Source organism: Dreissena polymorpha, chromosome 5, assembly GCF_020536995.1.
Source record: "Dreissena polymorpha isolate Duluth1 chromosome 5, UMN_Dpol_1.0, whole genome shotgun sequence".
Taxonomy (NCBI): domain Eukaryota; kingdom Metazoa; phylum Mollusca; class Bivalvia; order Myida; family Dreissenidae; genus Dreissena; species Dreissena polymorpha.
Window position 1 is genome coordinate 36,117,304 of NC_068359.1, and position 17,194 is coordinate 36,134,497.

At 36.5% G+C, this 17,194-nt stretch overlaps 2 protein-coding genes across 3 annotated transcripts in view; one reads left to right on the forward strand and one right to left on the reverse strand.

Moving 5' to 3' along the window:
• LOC127881644 (U3 small nucleolar RNA-interacting protein 2-like) overlaps positions 1 to 14,396 on the forward strand; it is a 40,888-nt gene extending 26,492 nt beyond the window's left edge. Inside the window, exons 13-14 of one of the 2 annotated variants that reach the window (XM_052429728.1) lie at positions 11,409 to 11,491; positions 14,218 to 14,396. In XM_052429728.1, the coding sequence (XP_052285688.1) occupies positions 11,409 to 11,491; positions 14,218 to 14,367 (233 nt within the window). In that variant the 3' untranslated portion in view covers positions 14,368 to 14,396. The remainder of the gene's footprint in view (positions 1 to 11,408; positions 11,492 to 14,217) is intronic. The other variant, XM_052429730.1, reaches the window with a different exon arrangement.
• Positions 14,397 to 15,148: 752 nt separating this feature from the next.
• The window catches only part of LOC127881683 (uncharacterized), a 7,987-nt gene continuing 5,941 nt past the window's right edge, over positions 15,149 to 17,194 (reverse strand). The window contains exon 3 of the mRNA XM_052429787.1: positions 15,149 to 16,845. Coding sequence (XP_052285747.1) covers positions 16,665 to 16,845 — 181 coding nt within the window. The 3' untranslated portion in view covers positions 15,149 to 16,664. The remainder of the gene's footprint in view (positions 16,846 to 17,194) is intronic.

A 17,194-nucleotide genomic window follows, 5' to 3' on the forward strand; every position in this document is an offset into this window, starting at 1 on the left:
ATAAAATAATGTCCCCACACTGATCCTACCTTTTTCTTACCGTTCAAACGCGCGGTTGCACTTTACTGAAAAAATACTTATTTGTTTTATAAAATCATGATACCTATAGAAAGCTCTCATGAATGAGCGGGCTCTCCACTTTATCCCATTGAAAATGGTGACATATTAAAAAAAATATCCATAAAAATCTTACCTTCGTCGCGCTTTTGTTGACATTTTAGTCCCCACACAGATCTTAAAAAGTCACGTGGTATAGGCACCGTGGTGGACGTCATGGCTTTTTTTATCGGCGTATGGAAACAATTATCGGGCGTAATATACGGCCGTACGCCGCTTAGTGCAAGCCCTGCTGTAATTATTGCAATGTGACTATTTTTTAAAAATGACGTTCGTTTTGCAATATACTTAACTACGACGTCAAAATTGGCGAATAAACAACCCCTAGTAACACAACGAAATGGCGCTCATTTATGACGTCATTTAACATGCCGTTATTGCGCTAATTACGTTTGCGCTTATGTTACATTTTCCACTGTCAAAACATTGTCTAGATCGATCCATATCGGATTTTGTTAAAAGATGTTTTGGTAAATAAGGCTAATTATAGATTTCCATTTCATTATAGGGTACACTTCTCGTATATTTTGTCAATTTCTTTCGATAAGAAGAATAAGGCGAGTAGAGTAAACAGTCAACTTGTGTATTTGAGAAAAATCGGTATTTACATGCGTCCCAGTTTCCGGTCAAATATATTTGAAGGTGTAAGTCTCTTTCATTGATTATCATGAAAATAAAGCCTTTTTCATTTAAAATATTTATGAAGAGTTACTAGATAAATATAATATTATTATACTTAGTTGTGGCGTGACACTAGTGCATTCAGTTACAGCGAACGTTCGCGAACGTTCTGCTATTGAACGCTCGGTTCGCCGCGAACCGAAGCGAACCCTCTTGGGAGGTAGTTCGCTAGCGAAACCAAAGTCTAGTGCGTTCAGTTACGCTCGAGTGGTCATTGTCGGATCGGGTACTACTTACATGTACCCCGGGTACTCTTAAGTATACTTACATGTACCCCGGGTACGGTAAATATACTTAATCGTACCCGGTCGATATTAGACTTACCCGATTTGTATTCCAGTCCAAAATCCGATGTCGTTAAAACACTACCGATAATCTTAAACAAACTTCTGTTTATAAAAACTGCATCAACATGCTTTTTGGGTACGAGTTTCAATAACCTATTTTACAGAAAATTAACATAAATGTAAATATAATTAATTAAAAAAATAGCCGACAACGACCGATTAAGCGTTAAATTTCCCGATACGTTTAAGTACATATATTAACCGTACCCGGGATACATGTAAGTATAATTAAGAGTACCCGGGGTACATGTAAGTAGTACCCGAGCCGACAATGACCAATCCAGCTTCAGTTACAGCGAATGTTCGCTATATTTCGCGAACCGAAGCATACCCTTTCGGGAGGTAGATCGATAGCGAAACCAATCGTTCAATAAGACCTAATCGGAAACGAACGATGATTGGCAAACGTTCGTTGTAACTGAACGCACTAGAGTTGTGACGGTAAACCTCATAGATTTGTCAATTCTCCAAACCCCTGACCGATAACATTCATTTCATAATTCAGTAGCATACTATTATCTATATTTTATGTTAAAACGGACTTCGTCTCCATTTACACGCTAGAGTGAAAAAGAAGACAGTTCATAGCTATTAGCGTAAACGAGAATGATCAGAAATATAAACAATTAATAAGGAAATAGACAAAAGCAACCCTTCATCTGTTTGATGAATTATATAGATCTTAACATATGTTAAGTAACTAATTATTTAAATGTTATACCAGTAACATATTGTTTCTTTCCTTTTGCTGATATCTACCGGCAGACAAGAACCAGACTACGGCTGCAATGTGTGAACACATTCCAACCACTCGCGATCCAGTCTTGCATTGGCAATACCATGATTCGACCATATCCTCACTGTGACGTATCCCAGTGTTTTTTTTCACTTATAGGGGAATTGCGGTGGGGCCCGTCCAAAGGGGAAAAAATGCGTTGTTTTTTAGGAAAAGGGGAAAATTAAAAAATCACTTTTTTATACATATTGATATTTATTATATGAATACACATGTTTGTATGAATATAATATTTACAGCAGAATGTCTCTGTCCTTTTTCTGAAATATATATCAATAATTTTTACAAAATGGGGGAAAAATATATACTCTTTTTTTGAGGGGAATGGGGCCGAATATCGGCCCCGAAATTGCCATTAGAAAAACACTGTATCCACAGCATGTACCTTCTGCTAGATGTATGGCGACTTTGCAATTTTGCAGAAATCAAACTTTGCTCGTGAACATGCACTTTAATGTCACAATTTCCAGTTGTATGCTCTTGCATGTAGCTGGAACTCAAACGCAATTGGTAAACACCAAGTGTTAGTTCACTTAGCTGTTCATCACTTAAACGCGGAAATCCCTGTACTTCACAATCTTCAATAGGCCGCCAAATCGTCTTTTTTCTAGCAAGACCTTTCTCTTCTACTAACATTTTCAGCTCGTTTTCTTTTTCATTTTGTTGCAGCATCTTTTCGGCGATCAATTCATCTTGTTCGACTTAGTCTGGGGAACTTAGAGGGGGGAAGTATTTGTTTGAGATGGCGCAAACAATTCTAACAAAGTCACCAATAAATGGCAGCTGGCTATTTGGCATCACATGATCTAGATATTTGAATCTCCTGATTCTAGCGTTTGCCGATTCGACCACCCATCTGATCTGTTAAATGATAATGAAAGATTATTATAAAAATGGCAATCTATGCGTTTTGCAAGTTTGGGTTTGTGATTTGTCAGGACTGTAAGGTTTATCAAAAGAAAATCATAAATGAAGAAAACGACTTGTCATTATACACATTAAAACTTGAACTATCACAAAATGTGATTAATACTCATTTATGGTGTCTTGTAGGGCAATCCAATTTAAAAATGCATCCAACAAACAAAATGTCAGGCGGATGCACGATATTGAATTGTATATAAGTATGACATTTTATTGGATTCTGTTGACGCCTCACTTAGATATACAAACACAAAAGTGTGTCTACAGATGACGGATATGCAGACAGACAGACATACAGACGAACATATATAAATCCAAATAAGCCCCATGTCCTCCGCATTTGAGCATATTTTGTATAGAAATCTTTGCGACCAATTGCTAATTTTGTACATTTTCAGCTTCAATAACACACAATTTATCTCGCAAAGAAATTGCAATTATGAATAGTTTAATAACATATTTATCGTCATGTTTACAACATCTTCCAAAATGAACAGAATTGAATGTTAAAATCAGCACTTTTTCGCTTTAAATCGCCGAGACTGTACCGAAACCCTATCCGTGTGCTTGTGATTTTCGTTTGTCTACTACAATAGGCAGATTATTTTACTTTACAATATTTTTTTAACCACAAACTGATGTTGCTGACACTCAAACACTATTTTAATTATGTTTTCGTACATTTAAAATCGTCACTTTTTGTTGTATACAGATATCTGAATTGCTTGCAAAATGTACCTAGTAAACATTTCAAAGAAATAGCAGAAAATCTTAGTTAACATTAAATACTCACTGTTTGGATTTTCTCCCTTGAAAAAGGATATTATCGTTTGATCAAAAATCTTTAAATATAGATCTACGTGTTTATTAATAGATCTTTGTTTGCACCGATATTGGAAAACACATTAAACTTTATTTACACACGCATAAGACGACATATTCCACTATCAAATTAATGTATTTACGTTATCTTAACGTGTTCAGGAATGTTTCATATTAACTTTAATTTGTTTCCAATAACTCAATTTTTATAAATGTCCGGTAAATACATGTACTTCTGTACAGTGGAAAATTACCTCCCTTTAATGACCCCAAATTCGGCCCTCGTACAAATGCATGCGCATATCAAACAATGTTTTGTTTGCACTTGCTTGTAAATGAAGAACCCAGAATGTATCAGTAACTTAAAAAAAAATATTTTGTATTATTAAGAAAGTTATTAAACAAAGCCCTTTATTACAACCGAGCACTACTCGCTAACCAGTATTTATCTACTTTAACAGTGACATCGTTCGTAATCGCGCGAATGGATTATAACATACGATTTAGTAAGCCATAATTATGGACCATGAAATGGGTAAACCATCATTTTTTTAATAGAAAAAATAACTGTTTATCTAAATGCCAACTTACCTTTAAGATATCTGGTAAATCCGACTTTGGAAAACGCGTCGTTTGCACTTTGTTTACATTGGATACCGACGCTATTATTGGTACCCAGTTATTTTCAAATGACGCGTACACAAAATCGTTTCTTATGGCTTCTTTTTTTAACACCAACATTGATAAGATCATTATTTTGCCATTTCAGACTTAAAACCTCTAATAAATTTCGGTAATAAGTGGTATTTTAAGCAGTGTTTTTTTAATATAGGGTTAAAAAGATAGGTTCAATAAAGCATGGTGGGTTCTCGGAGATCAGCACTGGGTTACACATTTTTTTAAAGTAAGATATGAGCGCGCAATATCACCGTCACAAAAATATAGTATTTTGTCTTTTGTTATTGTTTAAGACAAAGTTTGTCATGGTGTTCTCGTGCGCTGACAGTTTATTTGTTGATGAAACAAAGAAATTTAGTGTAAATTCGCCATTTTCTTGTGTGTGATGTACTTTTATCATGATTTTTTTTTACAATTAAAAACAAGGCATACTTGTAAAATTTGATTTTTTGTGCAATTTAAATGTTATAGAAGATGAATACAAAATAAAAAAATGACATTTTTGAAAATTTGATAACATTGATTTTTGGGGCGTTTTTGGGTGGTTAGTGAACCATGTCCGGAAGGCCAATGGTAATGTTATTTCATTTCCACGCTGTATCTTCAAAGATTTTTCTTCACTATGACCAGCCAATTTATCATGCTACGGAAAACGTCAGATCACAATTCAAGGTTATTGGGAATCCTATTTAGTTTCCTTTCTGTGATTTTTAAATGCGTAAGAAATATTTGAATTAACTTTGAATTACTTTGTATATTACTTCAACATGTCATTGACAAATATAAAGAAAAAATGCCCATTGTGCATATTGATATATTTTGAGATATACGAGGCTTGTTAACTTGTTATGTTTATGTATTTTGATATTTTTGATACTTTTAAGTGTATGCACATTGTCATGCCCCCGGTAGGGTGGCATATAGCAGTTGAACTGTCCGTCACTCCGTCCGTCCGTCTGTCTGTCCGTCCGAAAACTTTGACATTGGCCATAACTTTTGCAATATTGAAGATAGCAACTTGATATTTGGCATGCATGTGAAACTCGTGGAGCTGCACATTTTGAGTGGTGAAAGGTCAAGGTCATCCTTCAAGGTTAAAGGTCAAAAAAACAAAACCAAGGGAAGTAACAAGCTTTAAAGGGAGATCATTTCTATTTATCATTTGGCAGGTACAGATCATTTTCACAAGGGAAGTGATATTTTTTAAAGGGATATAATAATAATTTTAAAAAGCGGCTCAGTAGGGGGCATTGTGTTTTTGACAAACACATTTCTTGTTTTTAAACATAACTTTCATGTTCTCTTTATTATAAAAATAAAGATAAAAATCATTTATCAACAATAGGTATAAAATCTCTCACAATTAGATCTAGTACTATCAGGGGCTCACGCTGCATGATTCTAAGATTTTATTTGAAAATGCTGATGAAAATCTACATTTTTTGGGGTAAAACATCATTTTTGTACCCACGAAACTTATTGATAACATGGTTTCTAAAGCCAAGATGGCTTCCAAGATGGCTGCCCATAAACCTATAAAATACTGTGTTTGCACGAATTGCGCAAACAACACTTAATTTCGACCGTTTTGGTTAGCTTTTAAATTTAAGGAATGTTTAACATATTATAAAAAAAAATACAACAATTAACTGTTTTTGATGAAATATATTATATGAATATATTATATGAAAACATGATTAAATACACGTTAATTTTGTACACAAAATGGTTGTTTTCGCGTAGGACATTTTCAAGTATTACCTGAAAAGCTTTTTGGATGAAATTAACATGTCAACTGCATACATAAACCATAAAGAGACTTAGAAATAAAATGATATATTATTTTATGTGACTATAATCCATGATTTTTTATATACAAGAAGATAAAAGTGAATGGGACAAATGACAATCTGAAGAAAAAAATGCCTAATGTGCATGTTGATATATTTAAAGATAATTGATCATTTTTAAACTTGTTATGTTCACGGATATGTGGATTTATTTTCGTACTGATAAGTGCATGTTTTTTCTTTATATTTGTCATTTACCCCACCCACTTTTCTTGTCTTACAAATCACATTTATATTACAATATTCACATGAAATATTATATATTTATATTCCTTAGTCCCATAGGTCTGTATAAATGTAGTTAGGATAATAATTGTATCTAAACTGTTTTTTAGATACAAATTGAAACATGTTAAAAGGACAAAAACACATGTTTTTTACCTTTTTTTCATTGATATAGTCATTTTTTTCATACAATGTTTAATTTTTCACCAAAAAACTTATTTGTTTAATAAGAATAATATGTTCCCAATGGCTTAAATTAAAAGGCTTACCAAAATCATGGAAAATATATGTTGTTTGTGTCATTTGCGAAAAAATGGCATTTCCTATGTTTTTGGTCGGCCATCTTGGTGGCCATCTTGGATTTAGACCCCGTTGGCATGAAATTTTTCTTGGGAACAAACATTTCCTTTTACCCAAGACAATGTAGAACATCATCAGCATATTTAAAAAAAAGGTTCCAATCATGCACCGTGTACCTTCGTTCCTACTAGACTATTTCCTTAGGTATAAGAATGATTGGTCACTTCAGACCTACAACTCTTCATTATTCATAGAATTGGCCTAGTCCGTCACAAAATTTATTTTTGAAGGGGGATACTTTGCTTGTTCAACCTGAATTTTCAAAGTACATAAAACATCAAATGATGTTACTCTTTGCACTGTGTAACTATGCATTTCTAGGATTAAATCAGATAAGGTCTCGTTACAGTTGAATTTATGTTGACTTAAGGTTAATGTGCCACTGTCAAAGTCATATATCAGAGGCTGTTAATGTGCCACTGTCAAAGTCATATATAAGTGGCTGTTAATGTGCCACTGTCAAAGTCATATATCAGAGGCTGTTAATGTGCCACTGTCAAAGTCATATATCAGAGGCTGTTAATGTGCCAATGTCAAAGACATATATCAGAGGCTGTTAATGTGCCACTGTCAAAGTCATATATCAGAGGCTGTTAATGTGCCACTGTCAGTCATATATCAGAGGCTGTTAATGTGCCACTGTCAAAGTGATATATCAGAGGCTGTTAATGTGCCACTGTCAGTCATATATCAGAGGCTGTTAATGTGCCACTGTCAGTCATATATCAGAGGCTGTTAATGTGCCACTGTCAAAGTCATATATCAGAGGCTGTAAATGTGCCACTGTCAAAGTCATATATCAGAGGCTGTTAATGTGCCACTGTCAGTCATATATCAGAGGCTGTTAATGTGCCACTGTCAAAGTCATATATCAGAGGCTGTTAATGTGCCACTGTCAAAGTCATATATTAGAAGCTGTTAATGTGCCACTGTCAGTCATATATCAGAGGCTGTTAATGTGCCACTGTCAAAGTCATATATCAGAGGCTGTTAATGTGCTACTGTCAAAGTTATATATCAGAGGCTGTTAATGTGCCACTGTCAAAGTCATATATCAGAGGCTGTTAATGTGCCACTGTCAAAGTCATATATCAGAGGCGGTTAATGTGCCACTGTCAAAGTCATATGTCAGAGGCTGTTAATGTGCCACTGTCAGTCATATATCAGAGGCTGTTAATGTGCCACTGTCAAAGTCATATATCAGAGGCTGTTTATGTGCCACTGTCAAAGTCATATATCAGAGGCTGTTAATGTGCCACTGTCAAAGTCATATATCAGAGGCTGTTAATGTGCCACTGTCAAAGTCATATATCAGAGGTTGTTAATGTGCCACTGTCAGTCATATATCAGAGGCTGTTAATGTGCCACTGTCAAAGTCATATATCAGAGGCTGTTAATGTGTCACTGTCAAAGTCATATATCAGAGGCTGTTAATGTGCCACTGTCAAAGTCATATATCAGAGGCTGTTAATGTGCCACTGTCAGTCATATATCAGAGGCTGTTAATGTGCCACTGTCAAAGTCATATATCAGAGGCTGTTAATGTGCCACTGTCAAAGTCATATATATCAGAAGCTGTTAATGTGCCACTGTCAAAGTCATATATATCAGAAGCTGTTAATGTGCCACTGTCAAAGTCATATATCAGAGGCTGTTAATGTGCCACTGTCAAAGTCATATATCAGAGGCTGTAAATGTGCCACTGTCAGTCATATATCAGAGGCTGTTAATGTGCCACTGTCAAAGTCATATATCAGAGGCTGTTAATGTGCCACTGTCAAAGTCATATATCAGAGGCTGTTAATGTGCCACTGTCAAAGTCATATATCAGAGGCTGTTAATGTGCCACTGTCAGTCATATATCAGAGGCTGTTAATGTGCCACTGTCAAAGTCATATATCAGAGGCTGTTAATGTGCCACTGTCAAAGTCATATATCAGAGGCTGTTGATGTGCCACTGTCAAAGTCATATATAAGAGGCTGTTAATGTGCCACTGTCAAAGTCATATATCAAAGGCTGTTAATGTGCCACTGTCAAAGTCATATATCAGAGGCTGTTAATGTGTTAATGTGCCACTGTCAAAGTCATATATCAGAGGCTGTTAATGTGCCACTGTCAGTCATATATCAGAGGCTGTTAATGTGCCACTGTCAAAGTCATATATCAGAGGCTGTTAATGTGCCACTGTCAAAGTCATATATCAGAGGCTGTTAATGTGCCACTGTCAGTCATATATCAGAGGCTGTTAATGTGCCACTGTCAAAGTCATATCAGAGGCTGTTAATGTGCCACTGTCAAAGTCATATATCAGAGGCTGTTAAAGTGCCACTGTCAAAGTCATATATCAGAGGCTGTTAATGTGCCACTGTCAAAGTCATATATCAGAGGCTGTTTATGTGCCACTGTCAAAGTCATATATCAGAGGCTGTTAATGTGCCACTGTCAAAGTCATATATCAGAAGCTGTTAATGTGCCACTGTCAAAGTCATATATCAGAGGCTGTTAATGTGTAACTGTCAAAGTCATATATCAGAGGCTGTTAATGTGCCACTGTCAGAGTCATATATCAGAGGCTGTTAATGTGCCACTGTCAGTCATATATATCAGAAGCTGTTAATGTGCCACTGTCAAAGTCATATATCAGAGGCTGTTAATGTGCCACTGTCAAAGTCATATATCAGAGGCTGTAAATGTGCCACTGTCAGTCATATATCAGAGGCTGTTAATGTGCCACTGTCAAAGTCATATATCAGAGGCTGTTAATGTGCCACTGTCAAAGTCATATATCAGAGGCTGTTAATGTGCCACTGTCAAAGTCATATATCAGAGGCTGTTAATGTGCCACTGTCAGTCATATATCAGAGGCTGTTAATGTGCCACTGTCAAAGTCATATATCAGAGGCTGTTAATGTGCCACTGTCAAAGTCATATATCAGAGGCTGTTGATGTGCCACTGTCAAAGTCATATATAAGAGGCTGTTAATGTGCCACTGTCAAAGTCATATATCAAAGGCTGTTAATGTGCCACTGTCAAAGTCATATATCAGAGGCTGTTAATGTGTTAATGTGCCACTGTCAAAGTCATATATCAGAGGCTGTTAATGTGCCACTGTCAGTCATATATCAGAGGCTGTTAATGTGACACTGTCAAAGTCATATATCAGAGGCTGTTAATGTGCCACTGTCAAAGTCATATATCAGAGGCTGTTAATGTGCCACTGTCAAAGTCATATATCAGAGGCTGTTAATGTGCCACTGTCAAAGTCATATATCAGAGGCTGTTATTGTGCCACTGTCAAAGTCATATATCAGAGGCTGTTAATGTGCCACTGTCAAAGTCATATATCAGAGGCTGTTAATGTGCCACTGTCAAAGTGATATATCAGAGGCTGTTAATGTGCCACTGTCAAAGTCATATATCAGAGGCTGTTAATGTGCCACTGTCAAAGTCATATATCAGAGGCTGTTAATGTGCCACTGTCAAAGTCATATATCAGAGGCTGTTAATGTGCCACTGTCAAAGTCATATATCAGAGGCTGTTAATGTGCCACTGTCAAAGTCATATATCAGAGGCTGTTAATGTGCCACTGTCAAAGTCATATATCAGAGGCTGTTAATGTGCCACTGTCAGTCATATATCAGAGGCTGTTAATGTGCCACTGTCAAAGTTATATATCAGAGGCTGTTAATGTGCCACTGTCAAAGTCATATATCAGAGGCTGTTAATGTGCCACTGTCAAAGTCATATATCAGAGGCTGTTAATGTGCCACTGTCAAAGTCATATATCAGAGGCTGTTAATGTGCCATTGTCAAAGTCATATATCAGAGGCTGTTAATGTGCCACTGTCAAAGTCATATATCAGAGGTGTTAATGTGCCACTGTCAAAGTCATATATCAGAGGCTGTTAATGTGCCACTGTCAAAGTCATATATCAGAGGCTGTTAATGTGCCACTGTCAGTCATATATCAGAGGCTGTTAATGTGCCACTGTCAAAGTCATATATCAGAGGCTGTTAATGTGCCACTGTCAAAGTCATATATCAGAGGCTGTTAATGTGCCACTGTCAAAGTCATATATCAGAGGCTGTTAATGTGCCACTGTCAAAGTCATATATCAGAGGCTGTTATCGTGCCACTGTCAAAGTCATATATCAGAGGCTGTTAATGTGCCACTGTCAAAGTCATATATCAGAGGCTGTTAATGTGCCACTGTCAAAGTGATATATCAGAGGCTGTTAATGTGCCACTGTCAAAGTCATATATCAGAGGCTGTTAATGTGCCACTGTCAAAGTCATATATCAGAGGCTGTTAATTATTCAATATGAGCCTCGCTCTGGGAACACAGGGTTTATTCATGTGCTAAAAGTGTTGTCCCAGATAAGCCTGTGCAGTCTTCATAGGCTAATCAAGAACATATTCCACTTTGATGGCATTTTTTGTTTAAAAGAAGCCTCTTAAAAATTCAGTTTCAGCAGAAAGTGTTGTCTTTAATTACCCTGTGCAAACAGCACAGGCTAATCTGTGATGACACTGTTCACACATGCATTAAACCCCGTTTTCCTAGAGCTAGGCTCATATTCACATGCTGCGTGTTCTCTTCAAGCAGGATCCAAGGACGGCAGTATCCGACTGTGGAGGTGTGTCAATGACTGCCACAAATTAGAGGCCCTGTGTGCAGTCCCTGTGGTGAGTGAGGCACTTCTGTCAGCTCATATTGGGTGTACGGGTAAAGTTTTCAGGTTGTGGGTAACCGTCACAGAATAAGTATGGAAGCAGATAATTTTAGGCCGCACATCTCCTCATGGCGTTAAAATTCTTATATGTGCCACGTTCTAGGAAGACCCAGATGGTCTGTTGTATTAGCATGCTTGACTAGTCCATTCAAGCTACAATACTTCCAAGATTAAGGTCAGTGGGGGTCAAATGTTTAAGTTTGGCATATACAGATTGTCTGGAATGATTGGTTGTTAATGCCCCGCTGCATAGCTGTTAGGAGATTGTAAGAATGCCCATTTGTTTGTCTGTCTGTCCCTAACAGTGTCTTCTCCATATTATAACCTTTATCCTTTAGCACATTTTCATGCAACATTTCCTCTTATGTTTAGGGCAGTCAGTGAATTCCTTTGTAAAACCATGGTATTAAAACTCATCAATATTATTTTCATTTACCATTAAATGTTTACAAAAAAGAACATTAATTTCAAATGTTTAACTATAGACTCTGTTTCCTGGGTAGAACCAGCTACTAAAGATCTGTTTTTGATGACCTTTTTTTCATTTCAGACTGGTATTGTTTACAGCCTGCAAGATCTGTTTTTATGACCTGTTTTTATTTCAGACTGTTTTTTTTTAACAGCTTGCAAGGTATATTTTTGATGACCTGTATTTATTAACCAGGTTTTCTGAAGAAAAAAACTGGTTATTAGATTGGCAAATGTCGGCGGGCGGGAGGGCTGGCGGGCGGAACAAGCTTGTGCGGGCCATAACTCTGTCGTTCATTGTCAGATTTTAAAATAATTTGGCACATTTGTTCACCATCATTAGACGGTGTGTCCGGTGTGTCGCGCGAAAGAATTACGTCGATATCTCCAAGGTCAAGGTCACAATTTGAGTTTGAAGGTAAAAAATGGCCATAAATGAGCTTGTCCGGGCCATAACTTTGTCGTTCATTGTCAGATTTTAAAATCATATGGCACATTTGTTCACCATCATTAGAAGGTGTGTTGCCTGAAAGAATCATGTCGATATCTCCAAGGTCAAGGTCACAATTTGAGTTTGAAGGTCAAAAATGGCTATAAATGAGCTTGTCTGGGCCATTACTATGTCATTCATTGTGACATTTTAAAATCATTTAGCACATTTTTTCACCATTATTGGACGGTGTGTCGCACAAAAGAATTACGTCAATATCTCCAAGGTCAAGGTTGCCACAACTAAAAATAGATTGATTTTGAAACAACTATGTAACTATGAACAATCAGTAACAATGCACATTTTGATTTTGAGTTGTCTCTCTTTATCAGACTTTTTTTATGCCCCCCTTCGAAGAAGAGGGGGTATATTGTTTTGCACATGTCGGTTGGTCCATCGGTCCGTCTGTCAGTCTGTCCACCAGATGGTTTCCGGATGATAACTCAAGAATGCTTACGCCTAGGATCATGAAACTTCATAGGTACATTGATCATGACTGGCAGATGACCCCTATAGATTTTCAGGTCACTAGGTCAAAGGTCAAGGTCACAGTGACTTGAAACAGTAACATGGTTTCCGGATGATAACTCAAGAATGCTTACACCTAGGATCATGAAACTTCATAGGTACATTGATCATGACTGGCAGATGACCCCTATTGATTTTCAGGTCACTAGGTCAAAGGTCAAGGTCACAGTGACTTGAAATAGTAAAATGGTTTCCCGATGATAACTCAAGAATGCTTACGCCTAGGATCATGAAACTTCATAGGTACATTGATCATGACTGGCAGATGACCCCTATAGATTTTCAGGTCACTAGGTCAAAGGTCAAGGTCACAGTGACTTGAAACAGTAACATGGTTTCCGGATGATAACTCAAGAATGCTTACACCTAGGATCATGAAACTTCATAGGAACATTGATCATGACTGGCAGATGACCCCTATTGATTTTCAGGTCACTAGGTCAAAGGTCAAGGTCACTGACTCGAAACAGTAAAATGGTTTCCGGATGATAACTCAAGCATGCTTATGTCTAGGATCATGAAACTTCATAGGAACTTTGATCATGACTGGCAGATGACTCCTATTGATTTTCAGGTCACTAGGTCAAAGGTCAAGGTCACAGTGACTCGAATCAGTAAAATGGTTTCCGGATGATAACTCAAGAATGCTTACGCCTAGGATCATGAAACTTCATATGTACATTGATCATGACTGGCAGATGACCCGTATCAATTTTCAGGTCACTAGGTCAAAGGTCAAGGTCACAGTGACTTGAAACAGTGAAATGGTTTCCGGATTATAACTAAAGAATAATTAGGCTTAGGATCATGAAACTGCATAGGTACATTGATCATGACTGGCAGGTGACCCCTATTTATTTTCAGGTCACTAGGTCAAAGGTCAAGGTCACAGTGACAAAAAACGTATTCACACAATGGATTCCACTACAAATGACAGCCCATATGGGGGGCATGCATGTTTTACAAACAGCCCTTGTTTTCTAATTGAAATCAAGGTCAATTTTACACAAGGGGGTTAACAATACACATTTTGAATTGTCTCCCTTTATCAGACTTTTTTTCAACTGAAAACCTGGTTTTGTGACAATTTTGTTCCTTGTTTCAGACTGGATTTGTGGACAGCCTTGAGTTTTCCTGAATACATTTCAAACTTGATTTGTGAACAGCCTGCAGTATTACTGTTTTCTTTTCAGACTGGTTTTGTGAACAGCCTGCAGTTTTCCTTGGATGGTCGCTTTCTGGTGGCAGGGGTTGGCCAGGAACACAGACTGGGGCGCTGGTGGTCAAACAAAGAGGCTAAAAACTCCATTGTTGTTATCCAACTTAAATACACTGTCAGATAGGAGCACAAATAAATATATCTTTGTAAATACTTTGTGTTGATGTATTTCCTTTACATTTCTTACAGAATACAAAAACTTTGAACTCTTTCCAATTTCCGCCAACCCTAACCCGTATTCAACAACTTTTTAAAACAAGAAGGCCAAAAGACCCAGCAGAAATTTTGTTTATGAATGGATGCAGAACAACTCTGCTATTTAAAATCGAAATTTGTGTGACCTTGAACTTGGTCAAGGGATATGGGCTTTCATGTGCCTTACTAGGAATATTGTTCTTGTATGTGCTTCACTGCTTGACAATACTGAATAATTACAGCAGGGCAATTGAAAATTCTTTGTAAAATCCTAACAAAACAAAGTGCAATAACTTTTAAGCTCACCTGAGCATATTGTGCCATGGTGAGCTTTTGTGATCACCTTTTGTCCGTCATGCGTCGTCAACATTTTGCCTTGTTAACACTCTAGAGGCCACATTTATTGTCTGATCTTCAAATAGCGAAGAAGATGTGATGCTCCCAACTCCCAAGGTCAATTGTCTTGTATATCCTTTAAAGTTTTATTATGTGTATTGTAATGCGTTTATATGCTGTATGTTTATATAATGTTTATATATGCATTAATAAAAAAGAACAACAAAATATGTTTTTAATCGTTTGTACGTGTTTCTCGTCAATGTACTCGTCAGTGCCAATGTACATCTAGAATTTAATGTAACCTGTGAGTGAGTGAATATTACGAGTGGATTATTTTCACTGCACCGTATAATGAATAACAAACAACTATCTGCGCTTTTCTATGCGTTTATTGAATAAAACAAGTTTATTTAGCAATGTATTTAACAAAATAGCTTTGAAATAGGTAAAACAATTATATACATACACACATGTATATGATAAACAGTGATAACATTGGAAATATAACTGATTCCGTATAATTGAATACTCAGGATAATTGAATATTCGGACGTGACAAATGGGCTATTCAATTAAGCGGAATCTACTGTAGTACCATTACAACAAATCACATATGACAATGCATGTAATAACTTGCATGTTCTCAAATATAGCGTAACATATATTTCCTATTCAAAACCTTGTGAAAAATTTTTTAATGCATATAGTTGCAGAAATTCTAGTTAAAGAAACTTCAGCAAACAGTTTATATAGTATTGACAGACCTGTAAAGTCGCACCAGTCAAAAATCATAAAAAGCGACATTTACAGTTACGGTAGCCAGAACTACAGAAATTCCTACTGTTTCGATCATTGGATAAACAATTTATACTTTTTATATGCTCAATAATTCAATCTTATCACATTTTCTAAAAAGCTAAATGTTGCCATTTTATGATAAAATAATTTCATAAACACAAACGTTTGCCATTTTTCCTAAGAACAAGTAAACTGAATTTAGGACATGGGTTATTCAAATACTTGCATACTATATGGTGGACTTTGTTTGGGACACTTTTGCATTGTTCGAACCATTAGTTTTTCTCTGTCAATCCTGTTTGTACATTTGGCTATTAACACTTTCCCACTCAGAAGCAAAGTGAAAAAGGTTATATGCAAACAGCATAAAACCAGAACAGCTTGTCAGTAACTCGCATAAAGCAATTTTCACTTTGCTATAGTGCAAAAAGGGATAAATGAAATGATTCACTTAGTTTCTAAAATCATTTAAAAATTAACTGAATAGCACAAAGTGTTGAACACATATATTTTTCTTGCAACTTCATTTCTGTAATTCCCTTGGTTTGAATATGAAATTTTTGATAAATCTTTCACGTTGGTTTAGTGTATGTTTTTGTGGCCGTCGTCATTCATCATTACAATTTTAAAATAGACACTAGTGTTGATGATGTGTTGTTTTTAACACTTGTCTCTGTTGCTGAATGTCTCATTTAACTTGTGACCACTCAGAAATACATTTTTAACTCACAGTCTGTTCAGATTTTATGCTGTTTGCTGCTCATATATAAGGGTTGGAAATGAAGCCTTGAAAACTTTAATTTAGTAAGAAAGGTCTTTAACTAAATTTAACTTTCTAAGGGACTACAAAGGCGTGAACAAAAGTATCTAGGTGGTAAAGGGTTAAAACTTGAGTGCTGAACATTGTCTCTGATTATTTTTTAGCTTTTTAGCTCACCTGAGCATGAAGTGCTAATGGTAAGTTATTGGTATTAAAAATGCCACTGCGGCTTCTGCTGTGTGGTGTGAGGTGCCAACATTTAGCTTATTACAATTCAGTGGTGTACCTTGAAGTCGGGTGACCATGGCTCTCTTGTTTAAGAACAAGGATCATACAAACTTATCGCACATGTATGGCAAGTCATGGATATTATCACACTTCAAACACTGGTGTTTATAGCCATAGGGACATGGTGTGTGAGTGTGAGTATCGAAATCATTGAAGAATTTATAACAATATCCCGGAGGCACTTTACCCACGTATTGTTTGGACCCTTCAAGCATCCTGAAACTTATAGAATGGAAACACGCAATAAGAAACAGTAAATAGCATAGTTGTGGGTTCTTACAAAAATATGAACAGGCAAATACAAATAGTAGCAGTAATTGTGTCAGTTTTAAAAGGCAGGATCAAAAAACAGATTTTGAACATGCACTATAATATTTTACTTTTATTATTTTACAAATATATTCTCTCTCTCCCTCCCTCCCTGACTCCCTCCCTCCTTCCCTGACTCCCTCCCCTCCTTCCTGACTCCCTCCATCCTTCCCTCTCTCTCTCTCTATCTCTCTCTCTCTCTCTCTCTCTCTCTCTCTCTCTCTCTCTCTCTCTCTCTCTCTCTCTCTCTCTCTATCTCTGT